General features: G+C 41.7%; 1 protein-coding gene across 3 annotated transcripts in view; it reads right to left on the bottom strand.

Annotated features, from left to right (window-relative positions):
* The window catches only part of LOC124553634, a 518,253-nt gene that overhangs the window by 469,420 nt on the left and 34,739 nt on the right, over window positions 1–14,094 (bottom strand). For all 3 annotated transcript variants that reach the window (XM_047127501.1, XM_047127504.1, XM_047127503.1), the window contains exons 2-3: window positions 1,329–1,498; window positions 1,160–1,207 (exon numbers count right to left, since the gene is read on the bottom strand). In XM_047127501.1, coding sequence (XP_046983457.1) covers window positions 1,160–1,207; window positions 1,329–1,416 — 136 coding nt within the window. In that variant the 5' untranslated portion in view covers window positions 1,417–1,498. The remainder of the gene's footprint in view (window positions 1–1,159; window positions 1,208–1,328; window positions 1,499–14,094) is intronic.

Genomic DNA, 14,094 nt, shown 5'->3' with positions numbered 1-14,094 from the left:
ACTTTTCTTATTTGTCTTCGTTGTTGTTTATGTATGGCTTTTAGCCGATTTTAAATTGAAGTTGTGCTTAAGGTGTTAGAGTGTTTGGCACTTCATCCTAATTTAGAGAAATGTTTTAAGATGAGGCTTTCTCCCTATTAAAATTCAAATTTTTGTTTTTGAGTCTTAACTGATTGGCCTTCAGCTGGTTTTAAATTAAAGTTGAAAGTGAGATTGAATGGCGCATTTAGCTGGGAATTAGATTCTTAAATTAATGTTTGGCTTGCTCTGATTTTAATGTTTTCTTTACTCTTGTAACGTTTGTCAAATAAATAAAGTAGTACGTTCCAGTGTAGCTGACAGCCACTCATTTTGGCCCCTTTCCGCAAAGTAAACTATCTGTCCTGTCCTGTGGGGGCAGCAGGGGATCTCACAAACGACAGTAGCACGTGAACATTCGACCAGCTTCGCCATTTTCGGGATACTCGTTCTCAGGCTGTGAGTAACAGTAATCTGCCCTTCGTCAGATTCGCCCACCTCAGTGTATTTCCCCATTTGCAGTACACGACTTCGCTATGGCACCCCCCCCCCACCCCCCCCCCCCCCCCCGTCCCCATCTGCTCCACCTGCACAGGATGGTCACCGCGCCACGCGTTCGCAACGCCACCAGCCGGCATCCTGCGACGCGGAGAGCAGTGGCCGTAATATTTTGGCTGCTCAGTGCAGGTGTAAGTAAACACAAGGACAAAGGGCACAAATTTTGTGCGTAGCTGGTTTCGTGGCACCTTTTGGACTAGTGCCACTGCATCGGCAGTATACGAGAACCTCACAAAAATGACGAAAAATGTGGAGCACAACATTGCGGCTAGCTATACATTCGTAAATCGGTGACGTAAAAGTATTGCCAGGTTTCGAAAAAATGCTACAGTGATACCTGTAAGGCACTGTAGAACATGTGTGCTAGAGATAAATAAATGGCATTCCAACTAATACACTCTAACACCAAGCACAATTCTTCATTAAGACTCAATCATGTTATAGAGTTCATTCATAATAACCACGTGATGACACCGTTACTCAAAGCAGGTATCAAATCAAGAAATGGGACTACCACAATGAGGTAAATTAGCTCACGCCAAATGAATTAGTGGAACCATGAAATGTCTCTAAAAATACTTACCCGGGCTGTCAGTTCTTAAACGGTAGACAGTGACATCGCCATCGGATCCTGAAAAAGAAAATCGTGCTTATCTCTAAGAAAAACTGCACATGTATTTCATTACTTGGTATAAAATTGTTATTCACTATCATTCCAAGACATACATAACATAAAAAACTAATGTATTTACCTGTAACGGGATCAGCGGCGCTGAATTCAGTAGCTGTGCCTACTGCTAAGAAAACGCAGATGACAAAATTAGCGCTTCTGCAGAACATTATGCAGGCACAAGGATGTCGACCCAAGTAAAGAACTTTTCCTTCAAAATATCTTCACCACATCTGCACACTGCTGAACAACCTGTAATTTTATGAATAAATAAAGTTCTAACATTAGTTTTCTTTTAGCTAGGTGTGTAGCAAATTAGCTAGGGAAAATAAGTGTTTTCGTCCAACTTGGGTTGCATCATTGTATAAGATTGATAGCGCACAGTCCTACCCAAGCGGTTTACCTCTGGAACCATTTAAGATATCATAATTCTATTTCCTTCTGATCAAATGTGAGGAAGGGCTCTCTAGAAAATCCCTGTGCACCTGTGATCTAGGGCTGCAGTCTTTGACTAGTAACCAAACAGTATGCAGTCCCAGGTTCAAAGCCCGCCACCGCTTAAACCTTGGTTAATAATTAACATTGGCGGCCCTGACTTCCGTTATAAGTAGTCACCCTCATTCTGCCAACGGCCATGTCAAAGAGAGCAGAGGAGCGGACAGAGATTCAGGGCATTCACTTACTCTTTGGGGTGCGAAACTGCCCCTAACGCGGAAGAATCGGCAAGGATCAACGGCGTGAGGGTGCAGAAAGCAATGGAAACTAATCCATCAGAGAGACATAAATTTAATCTACAGGACATGTGGACTGCAATTGAAAAAGTGTCATGATGATCTTTCCGTTGGTAAAAGATTCCGGAAGAGTCCACCGTTCGGATCTCTGGGAGGGGACTGCCACGGTGGAGGTGACCAGGAGAAAAAGATTGAATAGTCAACGAAAGGACAGTGTTCTACGAGTCGGGGCGTGGAATGTCAGAAGCTTGAACGTAGCAGGGAAGCTAGAAAATTTGAAAAGGGAAATGGAAAGCCTCATTCTAGATGTAGTAGGAGTCAGTGAAGTGAAATGGAAAGAAGACAAAGATTTCTGGTCAGATGAGTAAATGGTGTTATCAATAGCAGTAGAAAGTGGTGTAACGGGAGTAGAATTCGTTATGACTAGGAATGTAGGGCAGACAGTGTGTTATTGTGAACAGTTCAGTGACAGGATTCTTATTATCAAAATCGACAGTAAACATGCCGATGTCGCAAGCTCAAGATGAAGAGACAGAGAAAGTATACGAGGTTATTGAAAGGGTAATACAGTACACAAAGGGAGATATAACTGTAATAGGCATGGGGGACTGGAATGCAGCTGCCGGGGAAGGAGTAGAGAAAAAGGTTACAGGAGACTCTAGGCTTGGGAACAGGAGTCAGAGAAAGACTACTTGCGTTCTGTAATAAATTTCAGCTAGTAATAGCGAATACTCTTGTCAAGAATCGCAAGAGGAGAAGGTATACTTGGGAAAGGCTGTGTGATACGGAAATATTTCAGTTACACTACATCATAGTAAGATATAAATTCCGAAATCAGATACTGAATTGTACGGTGTACCCAAGAGCTGATATAGACTCAGATCACACAGTAGCAGTGATGAAAAGTAGGCTGAAATTTAAGAGATTAGTCAGGACGAATCAATACGCAAAGAAGTGGCATACGGAACTACTGAGAAATAACGAGATACACTTGAAGTTCTCTAAGGCTGTTGATGCAGCAATAAGGAATGGCTCAATTGGCAATACAGTTGAAAAGGAATGGGATATCTAAAAGGGGCAATCACAGAAGTTGGAAAGAAAAATACAGGTACTAAGAAGGTAACTGTAAAGAAACCATGGTAACAGAAAAAGTACATCAGTTTATCTATGAATGATGATCAGGGAAAGTCAGAAATACAGAAATACAAGTCGCCGAGGAATGAAATAAATAGGAAGTGCAGGGGAGCTACAACGAAATAGGTGAATGAAAAATGTGAAGAAATCGAAAAAGAAATGATTGTCGGAAGGACTGACTCAGCATGTAAGAAATTTGAAACAACCTTCACTGAAATTAAAACCAAGGGTGCTAACATTAAGAGTGTAATGGGAATTCTACTGTCAATTGCAGAGGAGCGAACGGATAGATGGAAAGGGAACATGAAGGACTCTATGACAGGGAAGATTTGACTGATGTGTTTGAAGAAGAAATAGGAGTCGATTTAGAAGAGGTATGGGATGCAGTATTAGAATCAGAATTTAAGAGAGCTTTGGGAGACTTAAGATCAAATAAGGCGGAAGGGACCGATAACATTCCGTTAAAATTTCTAAAATCATTGGGGGATGTGGGAAGAAACCGAGTATTCACGTTGGTGTGTAGAATGTATGAGTCTAGCGATATACCATCTGACTTTCGGAAAAATATCTTCCACACAATTCCGAAGACCGCAAGAGCTGGCAAGTACGAGAATTATCGCATAACCAGCTTAACAACACATGCATCCAAGTTACTGACAAGAATAATATACAGAAGAATGGAGAAGAAACGTGACGATGCATTAGATGACAATCACTTTGACTTTAGGAAAGGTAACGGCACGAGAGAGGCGATTCTGACATTGGTGTTGTTAATGGAAGCAATCTTGAAGAAAAATCAAGACAAGTTCATAGGAGTTGTAGACCTGGAAAAAGCGTTCGACAATGTAAATAGTGAAAAATGATAGAAATTCTGATAAAAATAGGGGCAAGCTGTAGCAAGAGAACGGGTAATATACAGTATGTACAAGAGCCAAGAGAGAACAATAAGAGTGGACGACCAAGAACGAAATGCATGGATTAAAAAGTGTGTGGTCTTTCGCCCCTAATGTTCAATCTGTGCATCGAAAAAGCAATGATGGAAATAAAAGAAAGGTTCAGGAGAGGAATTGAAATCAAAGTGAAAGGATATCAATGACACGACTGGCTTGTGACATTGCTATCCTCAGTGAAAGTGAAGGAGGATTACATGCCCTGCAGAATGGGATAAACAGTCTAATGGGTACAGAATATGGAATGAAATTATAGAAAGGCGAATGTAATGATAAATAGCAGAAATGAGGACAGGGAGAAACTTAACATCAGGTTTGATGGTCACAAAGTAGATGAAGTTAAGGAATTCTACTACCTCGGCGGCGAAAAAACCAATGACGGATGGAGCAAGGAGGACATAGAAAGAAGACTGGTAATGGCGAAAATGGCATTCCTGGCCAAGAGAAATCTACTGGCATCAAACATAGGCCTTAATTTGAGGAAGATATTTCTGAGAATGTACGTTGGGGTACAGCATTGTATGGTAGTGAAACATGGACTGTAGATACAACGGAACGGAATAGAATAGAAGCATTTGAGATGTGGTGCTACAGACGAATGTTCAAAATTAGGTAGACTGATAAGTTAAGAAATGAGGAGGATCTGCACAGAATCGGAGAGGAAAGGAATATGTGGAAAAGTGACAGGGAGAAGGGACAGGATGATAGGACGTCTGTTAAGACATGAGGGATTGACTTCCATGGTACTAGACGGAGCTGTAGAGGGCAAAAACTGTACAGGAAGACAGAGATTGGAGTACATATAGCAAATAACTGAGGGAGTAGGTTGCAAGTGCTACTCGGAGATAAAGAGGTTGGCACAGGAGAGGAATTCGTGGCGGGCCAAGTCAAACCAGTCAGAAAATTGATGACTCAAGAAAAGAATTTATAACTGGGTGTCATCCACATATTATTTTACACTGCTGTAAATATCAACTTTCTCGAATGAAACTGCTCTGTATGACATCATGAGCAGGTCCTTCGCGCAAAGGGAGAGAGGGATGGTGGTCTTGTCTTGTCTTCAGCAGCGGCATTTGCCGGCAGCAAAGACGCCAACTGTAGCTAATCGAGTCTTAGTGTGGGAGCGCAAAGACAGTACGTAACTCGGGTGCGGACTAGCTATGCTGTCCAGCATAGCTATATGCCCCGACAGGTGCCCACATAGGTCGGTGGTTAACCAGGCAGTCAGTGCCGCAGTACTATACCACCAGCAATGTGTAGCACGCGCGCCAGTTGCTCTGCATTTTTCCTCAAACACTTTTACCGAAATTGTGTGGAAAGAAATTGTTGATATTTTCTTTACTTGTAGCCTCATATGTCAGCTTCGCGGTGAACTGCCTATCCTTTTGTTAGTGGCCATAATTATTGTGATACTTCTTAGTTAAGTAGTCGTTGGTATGAAATTCGAATAGTCTGTAATGAGAGATAGGGCATGGTATGAGTTTACATTGGTGCACATTAGGTCATAAAATGCTATGTATACTAAATTTTTCTTTAGACTTTGGAGCCGGTCTACATCTATTGCTGATCTCGAGAAAACAAAGGAAGTAGGTTACAGTACGCTTGTTCGCTCACTGCTTGAATGCTGCTCAGCAGTGTGGGATCCGTACCAGATAGGGTTGATAGAAGAGATCGAGAAGATGCAACAGAGAACAGCGCGCTTCGTTACAGGATCATTTAGTGATCGCGAAAGCGTTACGGAGATGATAGATAAACTCCAGTGGAAGACTCTGCAGGAGAGACGCTCAGTAGCTCGGTACGGGCTTTTGCTGAAGTTTCGAGAACATATCTTCACCGAAGAGTCAAACAGTATATTGCTCCCTCCTACGTATATCTCGCGAAGAGACCATGAGCATAAAATCCGAGAGATTAGAGCCCACACAGAAGCATACCGACAATCCTTCTTTCCACGAACAATACGAGACTGGAATAGAAGGGAGAACCGATAGGGGTACTCAAGGTACCCTCCACCACACACCGTCAGGTGGCTTGCGGAGTATGGATGTAGATGTAGAAAATGGATTTTATGTAGCACACTCAATATTACCCACATGCGGCACAATACAGCACAAGTGAACTAATCGTAAAATTATTCGGTTACTCATAAAACTTACACTTCATAAACAGTTCAAGATATCAATATAAGTATCATGGAAATAGGAAACTTTCATATATGTAGACATAAGTAAATACAGACCTCCTCAGAGCTTTAATGTAATTTTCAGGGACTATTTCTAGCTGATTAAACGAGAAATTGTGTGGGTTTGCAAAAAACGAAGAAATTTCATTTTGTATACTGACAATGAGCTTCTTACAAGCCATTGATCTATCTTGTTCTTAGTTGTTTGATTAATAACGGACTATGATCAAGACACTATCACAATTTGAACTTCATCAGCACATTGGTGAAGCTGAGTTATTTACAATTTACCATGCTATGGTAAAAGAAGCAAATATTTAACATGTTAGCAAGACAAATCTAAGTGCTACTAAAAAGTCAGAAAATCAGGTTAAGAAGTTGGACGAAAATAAATCATCACTTCTTTTGCAGTTCGCTGGAATTCTGTGAATTAGCTCGTTATTAATAAAGAACAGCTCCGAAGGAAAATTAGCAAAATATTTTCTCCCAAGAATTCAATGATCTGAGAAACATGAAACATTTAAACCAAATTATGCATCAACTCCTTGTTCACATCCTCAATCTCAGTGAAGTGCTGAACGCTATGTATATACTCATATATAGGGGGAAGGGCTTATACTTTGAGCATGTTTCATTTTTGACCATCACATCAGATACAATAATTGGCCTTTCGATGTGCTTAATTAACAACTTCTTTACTTATCTTATTTCCCATCAAATGAGTGACAATGCACATATTGTATTGAAGGCTTTTTCATAGAGATAATTTTCAAAGTGTTACAATTGGCTCAAGATACAGTGTTATTCTGTAAGACGAGTCGCAGATTAAAATAAGTGGCCAAGTCAAAATTATGAATACATTTTACTGAAGAAACTGGAAATCCAAATGAAAGTAATTATTCTGGTTACTGGGATTAGCCGAGCGGTCTAGGCGCTGCAGTCGTGGACTGTGCTGCTTGTCCCGGCGGAGGTTCGAGTCCTCCCTCGCGTATGGGTGGGTGTGTTTGTCCTTAGGATAATTTAGGTTAAGTAGTGTGTAAGCTTAGGGACTGATGACCTTAGCAGACCCATAAGATTTCACACACACACCTTCTGGTTACTGGGCCTAAAATGTACGTACATTTATTGTTTCAAGTCTATGTAGTATTTCTCTATTGTTAATCTCTATTGCCATATTGTACACTGAAGCGCCAAATAAAGTATTTTACGAATGCGTATTCAAATACAGAGATAACAGGTAGAATACGGCGCTGCGGTCGGCAACGCGTATATAAGACAAGTGTCTGGCGCAGTTGTTAGATCGGTTCCAACTGCTACAATGGCAGGTTTTCAAGACTTTAGGTGAGTTTGAACGTGGTGTTATAGTCTGCGCACGAGCTATGGGAGACAGCATCTCTGAGGCAGCGATGAAGTGTGGGTTTTCCCCGGCGACCATTTCAAGAGTGTACCGTGAATGTCAGGAATCCGGTAAAACATCAAATCTCCGACATCGCTGCAGCCGGAAAAAGATCCTGCAAGAACGACGACGGAAGAGAATCGTTAAACGTGACAGAAGTGCAACTCTTCACTAAATCGCTCTAATTTCAATGCTGGGCCATCAACATGTGTCAGCGAGCGAACCATTTAACGAAACATCATCGATACTGGCTTTCGGAGCTGAAGGCCCACTCACGTACCGTTGATGACTGCACGACACAAAGCTTCACGCCTCGCCTGGGTGCGTTAACGCCGTCATTGGACTGTCGATGATTGGAAACGTGTTGCCTGGTCGGACGAGTCTCGTTTCAAATTATAGCGAGTGGATGGCCGTGTACGGGAATGGGGGTGACCTCATGAGTGGACGTTGCTTGTCAGCAGGCGACTGTTAAAGATGTGGTGGAGGCTCTATAATGGTGTGATACGTCTGCAGTTGGAGTGATATGCTACCCCTGATACGTCTAGACAGGTGACACGTACGTAAGCATTCTGTCTGATCACCTACATCCATTTGAAACGTCCCCTTAGAGAAATTAATGCTGATGCTGGTAAACCTCTTACGTTATTTGATTTTCAAACAGTTGAGCGAAACCGAACGTACTCAGACATTTCTCTCTTTACTTATTCTGATCATCACTAAACTGACACACAATATTTTCAACGCAACGCAATCTGACTTCCAATAATCCCTACAAAAGAATGGCCCTGACTAACAATAACCTATACCTGTCATGATTCACTTACCTCACAAAAATCTTCGTTACCGAACTACTGAAGTACAGCGAGCGCCACTACTGCCTGCTAAATAAACGATTCTAACTACTGAAGGGACTAACTACTGATAGGCATAGTTAGCAAATGAAAGATTTTAACGGAGAACAAAGAATGTATTTACCTTAATAATGTTCAAAAGTCGTAATATATATATATATATATATATATATATATATATATATATATATATATATATATAAAGAGCTCAAATGGGGGACTATTTTACCTCCAGAATATTTTACCCAAGAGGACGCCATCATCATTTAATCATACAGTAAAGCTGCATGTCCTCAGGAAAAATTACGGCTGTAGTTTCCCCTTGCTTTCAGCCATTCGCAGTACCTGCACAGCAAGGCCGTTTTGGTTAATGTTACAAGGCCAGATCAGTCAATCATCCAGACTGTTGCCCCTGCAACTACTGAAAAGGCTGCTGCCCCTCTTCAGGAACCACATGTTTGTCTGGCCTCTCAACAGATACCCCTCCATTGTGGTTGCACCTACGGTACGGCCATCTGTATCGCTGAGGCACGCAAGCCTCCCCACCAACGGCAAGGTCCATGGTTCATGCAGGGGATATATATATATATATATATATATATATATATATATATAGGAGTAGGTTAGCGCGTTAGCTACTACAAAAAGCATAGTGAACGCATTATTGTGACTAAGATAGATACAAAGCCCATGCCCACTACAGTAGTACAAGTTTGTATGCCAACTAGCTCTGCAGATGATGAAGAAATTGATGAAATGTATGACGAGATAAAAGAAATTATTCAGGTAGCGAAGGGAGACGAAAATTTAATAGTCATGGGTGACTGGAATTCGTCAGTTGGAAAAGGGAGAGAAGGAAACATAGTAGGTGAATATGGATTGGGAGGAAGAAATGAAAGAGGAAGCCGCATTGTAGAATTTTGCACAGAGCATAACTTAATCATAGCTAACACTTGGTTCAAGAATCATAAAAGAAGGTGGTATACCTGGAAGAATCCTGGAGCTACTAACAGGTATCAGATAGATTATATAATGGTAAGACAGAGATTTAGGAACCAGGTTTTAAATTGTAAGACATTTCCAGGGGCAGATGTGGATTCTGACCACAATCTATTGGTTATGAACTGCAGATTAAAACTGAAGAAACTGCAAAAAGGTGGGAATTTAAGGAGATGGGACCTGGATGAACTGAAAGAACCAGAGGTTGTAGAGAGTTTCAGGGAGAGCATAAGGGAACAATTGACAGGAATGGGGGAAAGAAATACAGTAGAAGAAGAATGGGTAGCTCTGAGGGATGAAGTAGTGAAGGCAGCAGAGGATCAAGTAGGTAAAAAGACGAGGGCTAATAGAAATCCTTGGGTAACAGAAGAAATATTGAATTTCATTGATGAAAGGACAAAATATAAAAATGCAGTAAATGAAGCAGGCGAAAAGGAATACAAACGTCTCAAAAATGAGATCGACAGGAAGTGCAAAATGGCTAAGCAGGGATGGCTAGAGGACAAATGTAAGGATGTAGAGGCTTGTCTCACTAGGGGTAAGATAGATAGTGCCTACAGGAAAATTAAAGAGACCTTTGGAGAGAAGAGAACCACTTGTATGAATATCAAGAGCTCAGATGGCAACCCAGTTCTAAGCAAGGAAGGGAATGCAGAAAGGTGGAAGGAGTATACAGAGGGTTTATACAAGGGCGATGTACTTGAAGACAATATTATGGATATGGAAGAGGATGTAGATGAAGATCAAATGGGAGATAAGATGCTGCGTGAAGAGTTTGCTGAGCACTGAAAGACCTGAGTCGAAACGAGGCCCCGGGAGTAGACAACATTCCATTAGAACTACTGATGGCCTTGGGAGAGCCAGTCATGACAAAACTCTACCATCTGGTGAGCAAGATGTATGAGACAGGCGAAATACCCTCAGACTTCAACAAGAATATAATAATTCCAATCCCAAAGAAAGCAGGTGTTGACAGATGTGAAAATTACCGAACTATCAGTTTAATAAGTCACAGCTGCAAAATACTAACGCGAATTCTTTACAGACGAATGGAAAAACTGGTAGAAGCGGACCTCGGGGAAGATCAGTTTGGATTCCGTAGAAATGTTGGAACGCGTGAGGCAATACTAACCTTACGACTTATCTTAGAAGAGAGACTAACAAAAGGCAAACCTATGTTCCTAGCATTTTTAGACTTAGAGAAAGCTTTTGACAATGTTGACTGGAATACTCTTTCAAATTCTAAAGGTGGCAGGGGTAAAATACAGGGAGCGAAAGGCTGTTTACAATTTGTACAGAAACCAGATGGCAGTTATACGAGTCGAGGGGCATGAAAGGGAAGCAGTGGTTGGGAAAGGAGTGAGACAGGGTTGTAGTCTCTCCCCGATGTTAATCAATATTGAGCAAGCAGAAAAGGAAACAAAAGAAAAATTCGGAGTAGGTATTAAAATTCATGGAGAAGAAGTAAAAACTTTGAGGTTCACCGATGACATTGTAATTCTGTCAGAGACAGCAAATGACTTGGAAGAGCAATTGAACGGAATGGACAGTGTCTTGAAAGGAGGATATAAGATGAACATCAACAAAAGCAAAACGAGGATGATGCAATGTAGTGAAATTAAATCGGGTGATGCTGAGGGAATTAGATTAGGAAATGAGACACTTAAAGTAGTAAAGGAGTTTTGCTATTTAGGGAGTAAAATAACTGATGATGGTCGAAGTAGAGAGGATATAAAATGTAGACTGGCAATGGCAAGGAAATCGTTTCTGAAGAAGAGAAATTTGTTAATATCGAGTATAGATTTAAGTGTCATGAAGGCGTTTCTGGTAGTATTTGTATGGAGTGTAGCCATGTATGGAAGTGAAACATGGACGATAACCAGTTTGGACAAGAAGAGAATAGAAGTTTTCTAAATGTGGTGCTACAGAAGAATGCTGAAGATAAGGCGGGTAGATCACGTAACTAATGAGGAGGTATTGAATAAGATTGGGGAGAAGAGAAGTTTGTGCCACAACTTGACTAGAAGAAGGGATCGGTTGGTAGGACATGTTTTGAGGCATCAAGGGATCACAAATTTAGCATTGGAGGGCAGCGTGGAGGGTAAAAATCGTAGAGGGAGGCCAAGAGATGAATACACTAAGCAGATTCAGAAGGATGTAGGTTGCAGTAGGTACTGGGAGATGAAGAAGCTTGCACAGGATAGAGTAGCATGGAGAGCTGCATCAAACCAGTCTGGGGACTGAAGACCACAACAACAATATATATATATATATATATATATATATATATATATATATATATATATATATATATATATCAGTTCGTGACATCCAGTCTTACGAATTTCCTTTTTCTGGCGGACACACGTCCAGATCGTCCGCTCTCAAAACTCTGCCGTCTCTCTCCCCACATCCACCACTGCTGGCGGCTCACCTACAACTGCACAACGCTACGCGCTGTTCACATCCAGCTGCCCAACATTGCAATAGCAAATACTACAACAATGCAAACCAGCCACAGACTTCACACAGCACAACCAGTGATTTTCATACAGAGCGCTACGTGGCGTTACCAACATAAAAGTCTAAACAGCCTACTTACACATTCATGTCCATTGTGCATTCCGAAGAACTTGGGAAACTCCAGCAGGACACCCTACACGTTCAGAAATGCTGCAGTGTGGCTGCAGGAACTCTCTTCTGAGTTTAAACACTTGCGCTGGCCACCAAACTCCCATGACACGATAATTATTGAGTACATCTGGCATGCATTGCGACGTGCCGTTCAGAGGAATTCTTCACCCCCCTCGTACTGTTACGGACTTATGGACAGCACTGTAGGTTTCATAGTGTCAGTTCGCTCCAGCACTACTTCAGACATTGGTCGAGTCTACGCCACATCGTGTTGCGTCACTTCTGCATCCTCGCATGGTCCTCTACGATATTAGTCAACTGTACCAGTTTCTTTGGATCTTCTATTTACAGAATAAGATCAGTCCTTTCACACTTTGCTGGAGCGCTCTTGACGATACCCTTGCCTCTGGTCAACACCTGCCGTCGAGGACGACATACTGGCTTCTGTTACACAGGAAGTCTTCGAGCCACTCGCCCATCTGCGAAGCTAACCCGTGTGGTCGGGCCTTCGACAGTCTGCAGTGTGGCACCGTGTCAAATGCTTTTCGGAAATCTGGGAGTATGGAAGCTACATGTTGCTGCCCTCCATGCATGGCTTGTAGGATATCACGTGAGAAAAGGGCAAGTATGATTTCACATGAGCAGTGTTTCCTAAAAATCCATGGTGATGTGTTGGCAGAAGCTTTTTTAAGTCAAGGAGATGTATTATATTCGAACTCAGAATGTGTTCAAGAATTCTACTGAAAACCGATGTTAACTGTATTGGTCTATAGCTATGCGGGTCCGTTCTTTTACCCTTCTTACACAGGGTGGCCCACTTTAACGTATCTACGCAGGTATCTCTAGAACTACCGTACATAATGGAAATCGGCTTTCGCTGCTATGAATGTAAGGCAGGGAGTCATGAAAGTAAATACAATGAGACGTTCTAAAAGGTAAGCAAATATTATTTTCATCACAAAGTTCTGATTTTGAAATGTATACCGAATATGATTTGTTAGTCAGTCGAAAAGAATGGCACTGGTTGCAACGTAATACGTCAATTACGTGCTCAGAAACTGTAAAGCAAAGTTGACGCTTGAAATAAACTGACCCCGCCGATGTTAGACGTCCCGAGATGCAAGCGCGAACGCAACGTTGCTAGTAATTGCGATGTGATTGACGTACATAACGGTTTCCACTTCAGTGTGTTATTTATGAACGTGCATACTGCGAAACAGTACCCGACAGTACACTAAACTAAAAATTCCCAATTCGACGGCTAGTGTGGAGCAATCGTGTTGAGAGATTTCCAGCGCCGACACACAATCTCATCCCCATGAACCATTTTATCTGGGAACGTGTGAAAAATGTGTTGTATCGGAGGGTTCAAACAACAATGGACGACATGAAAGGTCGTATTACCGCTGCATGTGCTGCAAGAACGCCTCAAACACAGAAACCAGTGAGTCGATCAGTGTTAGGGCGTGCATAGCGGTGTTGGCATGAAAATGGCGATCTCTTCTAACATACGTCGTAACGTGTCTGCTGTGAGAAATGTGACAGCATACCCGCGTACTTTTTTTGTGTTTCCGAGAAGACGTGTGTTTTGTGAGAAATACTCCACATTTATTTAACCGTTTCACCATGTGCAGAAGCCCAGCTGTAGCGTAATCATTAAAAACATTCAGTAACATGTGCTGCACGTGTCACGTACCAGTGTGTAACTGATGTCCAACTACATTCAACCTCTCTGTTACATCCTCGGTCAGCCAATGATTATGTTAACTCTGACCGGTGAAATTCGGTAGTTCGTTAACCTTATGTCATAGTACCATAGCAAACATTAACGAACCACGAACGAGTAAACCGTTCCCTTATTTTTCATTGTGTGTGACTCGACATCGTATAGTTTCCAGTCCACTTAATAACGGTGTAAATAGCAATAAGTACAGGGTCTGTTCCATGGTAGTACGTCAATCAAACAGTGATTGC

The sequence above is a fragment of the Schistocerca americana genome, chromosome 11 (genome assembly GCF_021461395.2).
Source record: "Schistocerca americana isolate TAMUIC-IGC-003095 chromosome 11, iqSchAmer2.1, whole genome shotgun sequence".
Taxonomy (NCBI): Eukaryota; Metazoa; Arthropoda; class Insecta; order Orthoptera; family Acrididae; genus Schistocerca; species Schistocerca americana.
The sequence above is the reverse complement of the archived record's forward strand: the minus strand, read 5'-3'. Positions and strand labels throughout refer to the sequence as shown.